We start from the raw sequence: 17,374 nt of genomic DNA, 5'->3' as shown, positions 1-17,374 counted from the left end.
AACATCATTACTTAACATGATTTAAAATTCAGACCTAACTTAAGCATGCATACATATATTTTATGAAATTTTACTATTACTAATCAAGTAAACATATAATGTTAAATTTTCTTGTAAATAAGCCTATAAAGCTATAATAACAATTTAATGCAGATATAAAAACAAAAAATACATGTGAGCTACAAGAATTGTTTAAATTTAATTTCTAATCAGTTTCTTTTTTTATTTGAAGGAAAATATTGCTGTTTTTCCATTTTTCGCTTCTTTGTAATATCCTTAGTGGCTTCCTGAAATTTTTCCTTCGTCTTACGCTTGCTTCTTCAACATCTCTCATAAAAATTTTTATGCTTGTGTCTTTTAATTGTGTATAACTTTCATCATCTAAGTCAACTAAGCTGTCTATGACATTTTTAAAGTGTTGTAAGTCTTGAAGACGTTGTTGGATGGTGTTTTCCTGGATCACATTTCTCTGTTCCAGTTTCTTTCTGATAAATTCATTAATTTCCTCCTCATGACTTGATTTGATAATTGAATTTTCTCCCAAAAACCTTGCAGCATCATCTAAAACAGAGTTAGTACCCACACGCTCCTCATACATTCTTACCAAGTGCACATGCTTACACAGGGTATTCCTCACCACATATTCAGCACAATCACACTGGTATCGATGAATACAAATTTTACATACTCTACAAAACAATGTCTTACGACTCATTTTCACACAGTTGTCTTATATTAACATTATATAATTTATTAGGATCCCTAAAGGATTTTACCTGAAATTGCCCATCCACCTTCACATTCTTCTTAACTTCCACTTTTTCTTTCATCATTTCTGCTATTTTGTGTGCTTTTGCTATAACCCTATCTTGATAACTGTTTGCATTTGGTCTTTCCATGTCTATAATTCTCTTCCACATTTTTATATCCACTAAATCGTCAATTGTGTCCAATAGTTTTTCAATTCTCACTGCAGCATTTCTCCTTAGATGGTTGGTTTTTAATAAGTTGTTAAATGGTTCTATAGCCATATTTGTATTTATTCCTGAATTTCTTCTGTGACAATGGGCCCACATTTTGATCCTCTCTTCATTCTGAAAGTAATACCTACAAAAAAATATACTGAAGAGTGAGTTAAAATGTATGATTTCATACATTTATTTACCCTGTCAGATAATTAAAAAAATTAAGCTCATTTGCTTCTTGTAATTTTCGTAAATATATATTGCATAAGTCTATAAATCGAGCTTCATTAGTTTCGTTAATAATTCTCTTCATTTCATTTTTCATTTATTTTTTCAAAATTGGATCCTGTATTTTCTTCTTCCCTTGAATATTCCAACTTCTTACAACATGCCAGGTGCATAACAGCCTCCTTGGTCGATTTCCCATTATCTTCACCCATGCATTATAATATTTAGGATCATCATCACTCATGAAATGATCTGCCTGAATTTCGGTCTGCATCTTATTCTTGAGGGCACCTAAAGGTTTTTGAAAATTATTCTTACCAGTCATAAATTGTCACTAGGTACTCATATAATACATACCTAAAAAAACTTCTTGAACTTGTTGGTCCAATCTGTTTGATAATAAGAATGCAACTGGAAAACCCGCATTTTTGTCATACTTAATGAGAACTATTGTTAAGTCCATCCCTCCCTTATTAGTGCCATGTGTTCCATCCATACAAATTATGCTAGAGAATTTTCGTAATTTATCGTCCATTACAGAATTCATAAATCCTAAGACAAAATCTTCTTTTTTGAGTACTTCATGTTGTTCTCCTAATAAAAATAAACAACCAAAATTATAGTTTACTCAAAATTTATAGTTTAGAGATAATTTGAGATAAATGTTAAGAGGCTGATTTTTTTTTTAATATTTTGATAATCATTACTTCTATTTTTTAAACTTACTCTGTCAATTATAATATAAATTACATTTTAAAGTAGATAATTTAAGACTCTTATAATTCGAGTTACCTAGTTATAGTACTGAGCTCATGATATGATAGATCTGAGAACAAATGTAGATTCTGAACCTTCTGAAGACAAAACAAAAGAATCTTCAATAACAGACTATAAAATAAAGCAAGTCATGAAAACATAAATGAGGAAAAGGAATCCTGTAAAAAAGCCATAAAATATGCATTCAAAAAGTATTAGGCATGGAGGAAAAACAAAGAAGTGAATGGTTTGAAGAAAAATAACTGAAAGAAAAAAACAGAGCATATAAAGCAGCAGTGACACAGGACCAGGTAAGTAAAAGCAGAAGACAAACAGCTATGAAAGGAAGAAAAACAAGTCCACAAAAAAGGAGGGAAGTATAGCTAGACAACAACTTCAAGAGTTACAAAATCTAAGTAAAAGAGCAGTGGCAAAAAAGTCCTACATGAAAATAAGCAAATGAAGAACAGAATTTAAACTTAGGACCATGATGTACTGAGATTACAAGCATTACATTGACAAAACAACACGAAATAAAAAGATGGACAGAACATTATAAAAAAAAAATTGAAGAAAGCAGAGATATGAACCATATAAATTACATTTGACCAATTAGATAACAGAGAAAAAATCTCCCAACAATGGCTAAGATTTGAACAGCAATAGATAAACTAAAACATAATAAAGCAGCATCATCAGACTAAATATCATTTGATGATACTGAAAGCAAACCACATATTATTGAAAAACTAACAATTATCTGATAAATGGAATACTGTACCATTACAAAAAGGAGAGATTGGTTGGAATACAGAAACTACCACAGAATCATGCTTCTGAACACAGCATGCAAGATACTGTCTAAAATAATTTATGAGATCATATGCAGACAAAGTTTTAGGCAAGTACAAATGTGATTTCTGACGCCAAAAATCAATAATAGATCAGATATTTTTTTCTACAGTAAATTCTCAAAACAATTAAATGCAATGTCAACAAACACAATCTTATCATAGATGTTAAAAATGAACATGATAACATAAATGGAGGGTATCTAATCCAAGCAATGACTCAAGGAAAAAATCTTAAACCACACATATAAACGCATAAAAGAAAATTGTATACCAGGATCTGGATATCATAACATTCATACAAATAGGACAGCTTCAGTAAAAGGGGCATGTGGAAAGAATGGAAGATGAAATACCTTCAAAAATAAATGTCAGCTGGACATAAAACAAGAGGAAGACTGAATACATATATGTATACTGAGTATATATAAGGAACAAATAAAACATTACATGGCACCTTTAAAAATCAACGAATTGACGAACATACTATAAAATACGGAACAGAATCGGGAAGTATTCTTAAACAGACCAAGAACCAAAAAAAAGTTGTATCAATAATGATAAAAAGAAAGTAACTTAAAACTCTATAGTTAGTTAAGGGGCGAAAGTTATTAATTTTGATAAGTGAGATTTATTACATGAGGGAGGGAAAGGTAACAAAGCAGTAAATTTGACCCATAAACTATCGCCACCTCCACAATAAAATTAGCTATGTAAAAGGCCAGTAACTACAAACTTAGCAGTTATATTATTTAAAAATGTTTATCGCTTGTATAAAAAGGATTGTTACATGAGAAGCCACACAAGATTAATTATTATAAATGTAATAGGTATTAAAAATTTTTGGTGTTTACCTTCTTTCTTGAATAAGAAAGCATAATTGAAGGGGTTAGAATACAAAGGGTATAAGTACTAATTCCAATATATTGAGTAAACTGGCTTTAAACTTAATTTGCTACAGTAAAATCTGCAGTTAAAAAAACATTACAATTTCGATAAAGAAGGTAAATATAAGACAAATGATATATTCTAGCATTAGTAGTTTAAAAATTTAAAGCTTTTTTTCCATAAAAAATGCAAAAAAGTTACTTGTACCCGTTGTATTCCAGCATTATTTCAGCATTAGTAACAGGTGGAAACAAAATATCTATAGGCTATTATAAATTTATTCACATAATAACACATATTTTACTATACATTCTCATAATCAGAGTCAATTATGGCACTATCATCCATATCGTTGTCAGAATCTGATTCATGCGCTACCCTGGAAGTTGAAGCTGTCACATTATTGGACTTTCGAGTTGTAGACTCTCTTGCTTTTGTCTCTTTCTTTTTTTGTTCCTTATGAGGTAGATCCTTGTAAAACTGATGATAGACAGGTGGTATATAGTCTAGTAGTGTTTGGAGATCCTTCCACTTTGCTGTGGTAATCGTTATATCGTCGGTATTTGTGGACAATATATTCTCTAATTTCAGGAAAAGTCGACCTCTTGGTAAAACGGATACCCATTTAGAAAACGGAAAGTCCTCTTAAAGAGTATGTTTAAATTGAAATGAAAATATTGCAGCATCTTTAGAGTATTTAAGGTGGTTTATCTTTCTAAAATATAGAGGCTTTTTTTCCACATCTAGTTTTGGATCGTTTATTAGAGTATTTAATTTCTGGAATGTAAAAAACATTTGTTGAGTCATTTCATGCACAACAAAACTTCTTGCAGATGATTTCATAACGGAAGTCCAATGTTGTGGGATAAATAGTTGTGGATTTTTTCTTTTGGCTTGTTTAATAAGAGCGAATGCACGATCACATTCCATATACGTGTGTCCAGGTTCTAAAAATTTATGGTGGATTTCCTCTAAGTGAGTAGATTGTACAAGAGACATGAACAATTTGCTTATGTATTTATTTTTATTTTGCCCTCCACAGGAATCACTGTAGGCAATAAGTTTTGTTACGGTTGGTGGTAGCGACTTGATGAACTGCAGAAGACACGATCCTATTGCCTGTGACTCTCTCGAAGCAATATTTTCAGACCACGTAAACATATGAGCCTTGTTGTGCAACAAATCGTAAACACAAAAATTATATGTCCACAACTGCCTCAAATAAAACACTTTAGATGTTGTGATCAGCGGAGTGGGTAAAGTTTGTTGCAGATCAAAACATACAACTAAGGTATCTGCTGAAGATATGTAGGTATCTATATCTATTTTTTTTGTTTCACAGGCTAGCTCAGCTTTACGTTGGTGGACAGATAGTTGAACCTTACATAGTTTCAGCGACATTTCTTTGATCTGTTGAGTGTTTAATAATATTTTGGTACTTATCACATCTGGAACAGGTATCAGAATGTGGTCTATGAAATCGTAAATTGAAATGATTATTGAACACATATCTGTAATAAGATAACTTGACTGAGGTCCTATTATCTTCAAGACAGATCTCTTTGTATAGATTATACATACACTGTACGTTTAACTCTGAAGACAAATACCTTCAAGCGGCATTGTCTTTCCTAGAATAGTGACTTCTGTATCTCGGAAATTTGTTGATGTGATCAGTAATCAATTTTGTGTCGTTTCCACTGATCTTTCTATTGCTCGCTCCTTTACCTCTTTTATCTGGTTCAACTATTCCAAGGTCACTGGTTTTTTTGCATACAAATGTAAATATTTTGTTTGAAATGTCAAACGTTTTTAAAAAATAAGGCTTGCACACTCGTTTTTGCAACAAAAAAACTACTTGTGTACTAAAACCCTTGCTTATGTTTCTGTTCATTTTTCTTTTTGCAACACTTACTTTTTTTATACACGACGACAAGAATGATGTCTGATGGTCGTACGATGGCAGTTATAAAAACGCATTAAATAATTGCTGTCTTTCATTTTGAGATATATTTTCTGTACATTTATAACGACATTGATGTGGATACGCGACTAAAGATTTGGCCTCGTGTAATTTCATTTTACGGCACACATACTCTTTCCCGTGGGTTCGTAGATTTTGACGTTTTTTAATTTTCCATGAGGATTCGTGCCTTTGCCGTTTTCTAGTTTTTTTAGAAGATAGACTACTTACGGATGACATTGCCTCATTTGTTATAGAGTTTGCTTTATTCCTATAACCACTTTCACTATCAGTACTACTCCCAAAAAGGTGGTACGAGTCATCTTCATCGGTTTTGTAAGGATCTGCAAACAAAAATAAATAACCTCACAAAATTTAGGAAAAATAAATGTGAATAGTGTAATACTATTGTTTAAAATTAACAAAAAACTTACCTTCGTCGCTCTCCATTGTTATGATTCGTCAGTAGTAATATTTATCTATTAGTTAAAACGTTTTAGTTTAGCTTTAGCTAATTAACAAATGAACACAAAAACAATAATTCAAAGTATTGTACTAAAAGTAAGGTATATTAAAGTCACCCAAGGCTGATTAAGTAAGAATACAAAGGGTACAAGTACACTTACATCCGTTGTATTCTAACGATATCTACAATTATATTCAATATTACATACAACTAGATACAATAAATAATTGTATCTAGTTTTCAGGAGTACATATATCTCATTTTATAAGACAAAGGTACTTGTACCCTTTGTATTCTAACCCCTTCAATTCTTGTTGTTAGCGTTCCATTGCTGAACCTTTAAGGCTGTTGCTACCTTATCATTTTGATCCCGTTTTTTGTGTATATTATACTTTCTGGATAAATTTGTGATATCTTGACTTGTTAATAGGGCAAGTCTTTCTAGTTTTGGTGTTTCCAATTTTCTTGAATCATCTTAAATTCTGCTGGGTGACACCCCAGACATTAACTTCTCTACAATCGTTTTTTCTTGTGCTTTTGAGAGGTGCATGGTTCTTAATTCTTCTCTATGTCCAGCATGTGTTTTCCAATAACTGACAGAAACTTGTCCTTGATCTCTCAGTGTACAGATCAGCCTGGAAGGGCACACTCCTTTAATTTTAATTGATCCACCAGATTTCTCTGTCCTAATTTTATGGTTGGGCTTATATCCTAAAGATAGACAAGTATAAGTTTTAATTATTACAAGTAACAAAGTATTGCACCTACCTTTAATGTTACTTCTGTTACACTCATAGTATAATATCTTATAATCATTTCTCTTATCCACTCTATTTATTGTATAACTTCTTTTAGTTTTCTGCATATCTTTCCATGTCTCATATTCTTGTTTACTATAAAATTCAAAAGTTATTAGTTCAATACTCACCTGGTGGTGGTCATTGAGATGTTTTCGTAACTTCTCATGACTTTCACAAATAGTTTCTTGCTCACATAACGGACAAATTATATGATTCATTTTCTTCTTTGATACATCTATTTTGTGCATTCTTTTGATATGACGATTTCGTAATTTTACATTTTTAAATGTTTTGCTGCAAAGGTGGCAGGCCGTTGAGAGAATTTCAGAGCTTGTTGAAGTAGATGGAGTACAGGAATCCATAATTTCTTGCTAAAACAAAGACTCTGATAATTAAATATGGTGTTCTAACGAACAGATTCTTAAAACAATTGAAATGAAAAATTTTAAATTGAAATTATTTATGTAAGCTTGGAGTTGGGATAAAACCAGCGCCAAACAGAGAAAAAAAATTTTATGTGTGCTTGGTGTTAAATAAAACCGCCAAGTGGTTAAACTGTGCCGCCAATATAAGACAAAGACACATAACCTCACAAATCATATGTCGATAACGACCAATCACAGCAAATGTACATATTAGCTGTATAAAACAGCTAATGGAAAATTTAAAGTGAAAACGAAAGACTTTACATAATTTTTATTAAACTTGAGATGGCATATGCCTACAAAAAAAATTAAAACAATAATACCTAAATATTTAATAAAAAAAAAACAGCGCTAGGATATCATACACAGTCAGCTTATTCCTAAAATATGTAGTACTAATACCCAAGTTTCATTTTAATAAACATGAAATCTGCCAAATTTTAAATTAATATACACCTACCGATCAATCACAGCAAATGTACCTTGTTATTTTTAGTGTAGGAAAATGAAAGACATTTCAAATAAAACTGTAATAAGTCTGCTTAATCCTAAAATACGAATATTATCCTCTTCCTACCAATACCCCATTTTCAGTTCAATAAACATTAAACCCGCCAAATTTTAAATTAAGACACGCCCACCCACCAATCACAGCAAATAGACACAGTGAATTTTAGTGTAGTCTTTGAAATGATCCCAATTATAGCTAAAGATTTTAACATAAATATAGTTAATAATAATTTAGATGTTGCTGTACTCCCATTAGGTGAGCAAAAAAAAATGATTTTATAGGGTATAAAATTGATTATTCTATTAAACCAGGTCAATGGAATAAACGTATTATTCTGTCGGTAATTTGTCAGATATATACGATCCATTGGGACTATTGGGTACTATTGTAATAAATGCAAAGCTAATCATGTAAGATTGATGGAAAAGACAATTTGAATGGGACCAAGAGTAACCGCCAGGCTTTAATTAAAATTTGGTTAGAACTTTATAGTAACTTAAATTCTTTGAATGAATACCACCTCATGCTAGTATATCAGTTTATATTAATATTGAATTCAATGGTTTCAGTGACGCATCTATACGGTATATATATATATATATATATATATATATATATATATATATATATATATATATAATATGTTTGATGTCGTCTGGATCTTACAGATGTAATTTGTTATGTACAAAATCACGGATTGCACCATTGAAATTGTTAAGTTTTCGTAGGTTGGAACTTTGTGCGACAGTTTTACTAGCTAATTTATTGAAAAATGTTTCGGATTTTATATATATTCCAGTTAATGCTATCTATTGTTCGACTGACTCCACAATTTGTTTGAGTTGGTCTCGGCAGACAATTTAAGGAATAATAAGTTGTTGTGTTCTGGACCAGAATGGCTTCTTAAAGATAGTAAAGAATGGAATTTTTAAATTCTGAACAGTGTCAGAATGTACGAGAAGCAAAGGTTGCTTCGTGTTGCTGTAAATAACTTTAATATAGTTAACTATTTGTTAGAGCATTTTTCTTCATTTAACAAGTTTTTAAGGATTTCAGCATATCTTTTACGATTTTCTCATAATTGTAAAGTTGAACTATCGAAGAGAAGGACTAGTCTACTAACACCAGAAGAAATTGAAGCAGCTCTAATAATAGCAATCAATTCTGTTCAATGGGAATGTTTTCAATTAGAATACAAGAATTTAATTAATAATAAAGAAATGCCAAATAAAAGTAAAATCATAACATTGAATCCTTTTATTCGCGAAAGATTACTTAAGGTGGGTGGACGTTTAAGAAATAGTAATATTCCGTTTAATAGCAAACACCAAATTATTTTACTAAATAATCATGTTTTAACAAAAAGAATTCTATTAAATGAAGATGAACGTTTGCTTCATTGTGGTGTTCAATAATTAATTTTTTTATTAAGGCAAAAATATTGGCCTATTTCAGCTCGTATGTATAGCTTGTTTTAAAACTAAGCCAGAACCTTTAAATTATTTAATGGGTGATTTACTCCAGAATGAGGTAAATAGTTTTTCAGTTTTTAAAAATGTAGGTACTGATTATGGTGGTCCTTTCCTTATCAAGAATCTAAAAACTGGAGGTACGAAATTAACCAAGACTTATATTCGCATTTTTATTTGCATGTATACTAAGGCTGTACACATTGAGTTAGTGTCAGACCTTACCACTGATGCGTTTTTAGCGAGTTTCAAAAGATTTATTAGTAGAATAGGAAGATCTTCTAATATTTACTCTGATAATGGTTCAAATTACATAAGCGCAAATAAGGAAATAAATGTTCAATATAAATGTTTATGAGTTTTTAGAACCGAACGGCAACGGTGTACTAAGCAGATAAAAGTAAATATATTTTTCTCCTACTAAAATTTCAAATATTTTGATTAGTAGCAAAAAATAATTTACGGTTTGTTTACATATGTGAATTTAAAAAGGCTTCGTAATACCACAGTGGGAAATTTCTGGAAAAAAACTCGCTTTCGGTAAAACTAGTGTTTGAAGTGATAAAAGTAAGTAAGGTTATGTCTTGTCTTGTTGTATTGATGGCTTTGCTGCAAGGCAATTGCCAGCCCGATTTGTGTGAGACCCCACTTTGTCTGGCTCTGGGCCATGCAGGAATCTCTGAAAACTTCACTGAACTACAGCTTTTCTCGTGGTGGCGCTTTTCTTGTTTCTATATAGCTTATAACTTCGCTATTATTGTATCGGCTTTCTGATCTACGGCAATAATATTGGAGGACAAATTAATATTACAACAAATGGAATAAGAGGCCAACACCAAAGCACTAAAACAGGCAGGATTATAGGATATATCGGGAAAATTGGATAGTTGAGCTTCAGAGTTTGATTTTATTATCTGATCTGATCTACGGCAATAATATTGGAGGACAAATTAATATTACAACAAATGGAATAAGAGGCCAACACCAAAGCACTAAAACAGGCAGGATTATAGGATATATCGGGGAAATTGGATAGTTGAGCTTCAGAGTTTGATTTTATTAATGTTAATGAAACGCATGATTATCTCTATAGTTTCGTCTTCCGGAGAGGATAGAATGTCAGTCATGGATAATGGTGATATTTTCTTTTTTGATACAAAGTACTTATATAAGTCCAAATTAGGAATATAGTTAATAGGGCACCCGAAAAATATGTGATTCAGGTTTTCTATCATGCCGCATTCACAGGCAGGGTCATCTTTTATATTAATTTTGAAAAGATGGGCATTAGTCAGGCAATGACCTGTACGCATTCTAATTATAGTTGTGATGTGTCTCCTATCTTTATAATTTAAATTGCCATACCATGTCTTATCGGTGAATGTTGATTGAACTCTAGCATACCCACGATGTCTGGATGAGACTAAGATTCTCCATTTATCTTTAAAAATGTTTAAAATATCCTGTTTTAAGAAATTTAAAATGTCTTTTATGTCATATACCATTTTTCTGGGAATATTAAGATCTGTTCCAATTTTGGCCAAAGTATCTGCCTCTGAATTCCCAGGTATACCTGAGTGACCCGGTATCCAGGATAATTGGATATTATAACCATTCATGTTAGATGCAGCAATTAGCCTTTTTGTCGTAAGAACCCAATATTCAGAATTTGTTGCAAAAGAAGGATTACAGAGTTTTGTTATAGCCCCCTGTGAATCTGAGAAAATTATCACATTTTTAATTTTTTTATTAGTGGCAGTTTTTACTGCATCATGTATGGCAATTATTTCTGCTTTGTAAATACTTAAATGGTTGGGAAGACGTGACGAAAATTTATAATTTAGGGATGGAATGAAGATACCAAAACCAACTCTGTTGTCCCACTTTGACGCATCAGAAAAAATGAAAGTATACTGAGATTTTAGACTATTAGTTTTGGCCTCAAAATTAATTCTTGACATAATGTCTCCTTTTTTACAATTACAGTTAAAAGACTTTAAAGGTTTATTGAGTATATGAAAATCAATTTCGTAACATGGAAAATTTGAACCTCTATATATTAACTTTAAATAGGGCCTATACTGTTGAAGTGCTTCCACTAGGTATGGTATTTTGTCTTTATTCCAATACTTCGGTCTATGGATTATTTTTAATAGAAAGTTGTTGATAAATTGAATAGTTGGATGATTTGTTACAACTAAGAATTTTGAAATTAATTTAAGGGCCAGTAGTTTTCTTCTATGTTCCAGATCTAATATGGATGCTTCGGCTAAAAGAGCAGCCCTGGGTGTGGAACGCATACATCCCATACATATACGCAATCCCTCATAAAACACCACATCCAATTTACTGAGAGCGGCCTTAGAACATGGTCTAAGAAACATTGATCCAAAATCAAGATGTGATTGGACTAGAACGGAGAAGGCGATCAAAAGTGTGTTTGGATCTGCACCCCACCATACCCTACACAGTGCTCTTAATACATTTAGTGATTTTTTTGCTTTATTTGTAATGTTAGTAATGTGTGGTGACCATTTCATGTTTTCTTGCAGTATAACACCCAAATATTTAACCTCTTTTTTAAAGGCAATGATTGCATTATTAATATGTACGGGGGGTGGGATGGTATGTTTTCTCCCTCTAGTGAACCATACTGCCTCACATTTATCCATGGAAAGTGACAGGTTGTGTTCACGAAGGTGTGCATTTATATGCTTTAAAGCATTATTGATATTACTTACCATGGCTGCTACACTTTTTCCTCTGATCATAACTGCCAAATCATCAGCATACCCTATGATAGATGCTTCTCCCAAATTTAAATCAAAAATATCCCTTAAGTAAATATTGAATAAAATAGTACTCAGGGGGGAGCCCTGTGGTATACCCGAGGTTGTTGGTACAGGACCCAGGAAGGAGCCGTCATTGCCCCTACAATATAGTGATCGTTCTGTCAGAAGATTGAGAATTACGTTACACATTCGGATAGGCACTTCTAAGTTTTTGAGTTTACTATAGAGTTTATATATGTCAACATTATCGTATGCAGCTTTTATGTCTAAAAAAATTACGATGACTGACTCAGAGGATTGAAATGCAAGGTTAATGTAAGATGTGATGAATGTTATGTTGTCATATATACCTCTTCCTTTACGAAATCCAGTCTGATTATTTGAAAATTTTAAATTATGTTCCAATTGCCAGTCTAATCGATTCTTGATCATTATTTCTAGAATTTTGGCTCCACATGAAGACAGGACAATTGGTCTATAATTTTCTGGATTTGTCGGATCCCTATTTGGTTTTAAAAAACTAATAATATTAAATGTTTTCCATACGGCTGGTATTTCTCCACCCATTAAAATTTTATTATAACTATTAATAAGAATTTGTTTAGCTTTGAAAGGTAAAAATTGAAACATTTCATAAGATATATGATCCATACCAGGGGCAGATGATTTTTTTTTATTTAAGGCCAGGTTTAATTCATTTATGGAAAAGGGCTTTAAATTTTCATCTACATTGTCAAGAACAAAATTTGGATCTATATTTATGATTGACATTTTATTTAAAATAGATATTTTAAGATTATCTGGAATAGTAAGATTAAATCTTCCTGTTTTGAAGTTATTATTATTGAATTTCTTAATCTTGTTCCAAACATAAGTCATGCTAGAGTTCCTATTTAAAGTTTCACAAAAAAGCCTAAACTTTTCTTTTTTTTTATTATTTAATTTTTTTTTAGTTAATGCAATGGTTTTTTTTGCTAATATATAATTTTCCATAGATGGAACATTATTAAAATTTGCTATGGCTTTTTTCCTTTCCTTAACCCAGGATGTACAATCATTATCCCACCAGGCATTACCCCTTTTAATATGTATACCGGCCTGTTTAAACGGAATTACTTGATCAGCTACTGTGTTAATAATATACATTAGTTGATCATAACTTAAGTTATAATCTAAATCTTGAAGGTACATCAAAACTTTATTATGGTACGCTTCCCAGTCAGCTTTTTTAAAGTTTCTAATTTTATAAGGACTAGTCATGTTGTTGAATACCTCACAATTGCCATTATCATTAAGTAAAAGACGTACAGGAAAGTGGTCACTGTTACCACAATCTTTAATAGTATCCCAATTAGCCTGTATAGCTAGATTCCCACTTACCATAGTCAAATCTACTGCACTTGGTATTGCCGTTGATAATTGAAATAGTGTTGGTGAACCATCGTTCATAATCACAAGATCATTATCAAATAGGAAATCATGAATTATTCTACCTCCTTTGTTGGGTGTAGCTTTATCCCATAAGGGATGATGAGAGTTAAAATCTCCCATAATTATAATGTTTTTAGGATCAAAGGAAATAAGATCATTTAAAATATTGTTATTTATATGCATATGTGAGTTGCAATAAAAATTAATTACTTGTAGATTACCTATTTCTATTATTATATATTGAATATGTTCTGAAGAAAAAGATTTAATTTTCTTAAATATTATATTATTTCTAATGCACGTTACTATCCCACCATACCCATCATCTCTATCCTGCCTAACTATGTTATATGAATTGAGCCTAAAATTGTCATTGGCCTTTAGCCAAGACTCATTTATTAAAAAAATATCAGGGTTTTCGTTGTAAATTAAGCTAATTAAATTACCCCTGTTTGAATTTATGCTTCTTAGATTCCAAAAAATTATCTTTAACTTAATTGTATCTGACCTAGTTGAAAAGAAAAGAAGGTTGTTTAGGACTCTGAGTCCGATTGGGAACCAGGGTCTATATTCATATTAAAATTTTGACTGAAGAGTATGTTTTTAATTACTCTTTTATTATTTTCTGAAGTATTCCAGATTGCATTAATAATACATCTAACTTCATCTGGATATGATGAAGGAGATTCTTGTGAATTATACGTATGAACTGCACTAGTAGTAGGCAACTGTGTATTTATATTGTTTTCAAGTTTTTTTGAGAAATTTGGTGAGTTGTTTTCATTTTGAGATCTTGAGTTGGGAAATAGTAAATTTTCATTATGAGCCTTTTTATCATAGCCTTTGTGAATTATTCTTTTTTTTTTATTGTTTTCAGCCACAACTTGTTGAAAAGATCTTTTGATAGGGTCGGTTCTTACATGATGTGTACGTCTTTGTGAAGGTTGAATCAGGTTATCTTTATTATCATGAGTTTTTTCAGTTCTATTAAAGTTTTTAATGATAGGGAATTCGGAGGGGCGATATACAAATTCATCACGTGTCAAATAATTTTTTTTAACTATTTCGCTAGCATCATAGAAGGTTATATTTTCAAAAGACATGAGCTCTTTGATATTTTTTTGTCTTGTATACTCGGGACAGGTTTTATCGGTTGATTTATGGGGGTTTTTACAATAAAAACATTTAATTTCACAAGAAGAGTGAGCCTCCCCGTCCGATTTTTTTTCTTCAGCACAGGTAAAGCACCTCTCCTTGCCTTTACAATTTGTACGTGTATGGCCATACCTTAAACATCTAAAACACTGAGTTACTGGTGAAATATATACAGAAACAGGTCTTTCCAATCTATATACATTTATGGATTTAGGGAGACAAACTCCTTTAAATGTAAAGAGAACCGATCCAGTAGGTTCATATGTAGTTTCATTATTTTTAACTATTTTACGATTAAGTCTCTTAACTTGAAGAATTTCTGCTGAGCTGTCTGTTTTACAGCACTCTAACAGTCCTTTCTCTCCTAATTCGACATCAATTTGCCTAACTAATCCCTTACAAGTTACAAAATTGAATGGTATAAATATTTTATAGCCTTTATCAAGAAGAGTTTTATTTTTTACAAAATTATTTGCAGCTTGAAAGTTAACAAATTCTACTGAGATTCTATTTAAACCTTTGTTATTAATTTTTTTAATATCAGTTAGGTTTTGAATGCAAATATCTCTAGCAATTTTAATATTGTTAAATTTACCAATATTGAAACCCACTTTTTCAGTGGATTCCACATATACCAAAAAAGGCCCATTATCGTTTTGTGAATAAAAAACTGGCTCTTTTTTAAGGTTATTGGTATTACTGGTCGCATTATTAATAAAATTATCACCACTATCCATCTGATCTTGGCATTCTAGCCCTGTGTTGGGGGGGCCGCCCCCCCCCTGTGACGCTCATACTACTTTAAACAATCAACCAGAAGAGATAAGCATGCAATCAGGGAAAAACAAAAAAATTAAGCCAATAAACAAACTATGCAAACTAACAAAATAAAGCTTATTTAGCTGTTATCAAGCTCAACTCACCTTTTAGAAACACACACACCAAAAGAATATAGACGCTTACACACACTAACACAAAATTAGAAGGAAAGGAATGAAAACACAGCCTCCCAAACTAAAGCTTATGTCGTGAATGTTGTTTTTACTTTTTACCGAAGTAAGGTTATTTACAATTCGAAACAGTCATACTGGAGGAACTCTGAGGCGGGATTACGAACATTCGATACGAATCGTATCCGCCATGTTTTTCCGAAGGGAGTGATTACGAACAACTTTCGTCACGTTTTCGTATCGACTCAACTGGAAGAAACCATACGATACCTACAGCGCTATCGAATTGCCAATTCGATGTTAGTGTCTCTTTTTAAATATACTCTCTTTCAGTCTTCTAAAATTCGAATCTATTTGTTCTGTTCTGAGTTTGACAGCGACATAATAAAAATTCGTTAAATTAAAAATTTTCTTGGGTTTACCATTAACGTTTATCTTCTGTACTTTTCTTGTACTTTAATAATTATCATGTCTTTTAAATTAACAGAGGGTCATTGGAACGTCCTTTTAGAGTTTATGGAGCAGCATAAAGAATTTGCAAAAGGACAGTTTTCTGGCCCCACTGGAAGAATAATTCAAAGAAAACTTTGGGAAGAGCTTGCTCAACTATTAAATTCACTTGGTGAAGGAAGTAAGCCTGTTGAGAAATGGCAAAAGGTTAGATTAAATATATCAAAGTATGGTTTTTCCATTAATTATTTTTCTGTATTTTTTTACTATAGACTTGGTAGGATATTAAATACTCGATTAAAAGGAAGGCTTCTGCGAAAAAACAAGATATTGCAGCCACTGGTGGAGGGCCAAAAGTGAAGCCCGAACTAAACCAACTAGAGGAACGGGTTGTCAATATATTAGGAAAAACATTTTATGAAGGAGTCAGTGTATCTGAGTGTGGAGTATGTATCAGTCACATGTTTAATTAAGTCTGTTATTTATTTATTATATATAGTAAATATTCAAAAAAATTTCAGATTCCATCTACCAGTGAAGATGATTTCCTATCCACCTCTAAAGATATTTTCCCACAGAATAGTTTGGAAGACACACCTATCCATTTACCGGTATGTAACTACATACTACATACTTAAGTCATATTATTTCACTAATAAATTTTCAATATTTTTTATAGGTTGCTTCTACAAGTAGTATTCAGACATCTAAATTTTCTGAATTTAAACATAAATCTATAGAGGTAAGATCTGATACATGCACCTATATCAAGTCATCATGTAAATATTTTTTACAGGCTTCTGACCATGGATATTCTAAACTTCCCCATCCAAAAAAAAGGAAAATACAAGATGTTGAGAATGAGCTAATGCAGGAGAGCTTGACTGAATTAAAGGAAATAAAATTAGAGTTAAGGGAGCTTAACAAAAGCATGTCATCAATTGCCAATTCATTAGCAGAACTAGTGGCAAAAAGGTGAAAGTATAATTAATTTTTTGTGTTTAATTTCTGTTTTTTTAATGTATTTTATTTTTGTGCTTAGTTTTATCCTTATATATATATATATATATATATATATATATATATATATATATATATATATATATATATATATTGTTATGATGTATTTTTTGTTTGAATGATGAGCAATGAGTATTTTTAATAATATAATATATAGGGTTTTTATCGCGGTTCTCAAAGAATTAGCTTGTAAGTACTTTTTTAAATTATCTTTATTATAACTATTATGAAACACACATATATATCTAACCTAG

General features: G+C 31.4%; 1 protein-coding gene across 1 annotated transcript; it reads left to right on the top strand.

The window, feature by feature from the left end:
* Positions 1–16,118: 16,118 nt before the first annotated feature.
* Positions 16,119–17,079, top strand: LOC140452621 (uncharacterized). The gene is made up of 5 exons (XM_072546941.1): positions 16,119–16,307; positions 16,382–16,546; positions 16,622–16,711; positions 16,780–16,842; positions 16,897–17,079. Exons 1-5 carry the CDS (start codon positions 16,119–16,121, stop codon positions 17,077–17,079), a joined length of 690 nt encoding a protein of 229 aa, XP_072403042.1.
* Positions 17,080–17,374: the final 295 nt, after the last annotated feature.

The sequence above is a fragment of the Diabrotica undecimpunctata genome, chromosome 11 (assembly GCF_040954645.1).
Source record: "Diabrotica undecimpunctata isolate CICGRU chromosome 11, icDiaUnde3, whole genome shotgun sequence".
Taxonomy (NCBI): Eukaryota; Metazoa; Arthropoda; class Insecta; order Coleoptera; family Chrysomelidae; genus Diabrotica; species Diabrotica undecimpunctata.
This window is presented reverse-complemented; position numbering and strand designations above follow the sequence as displayed.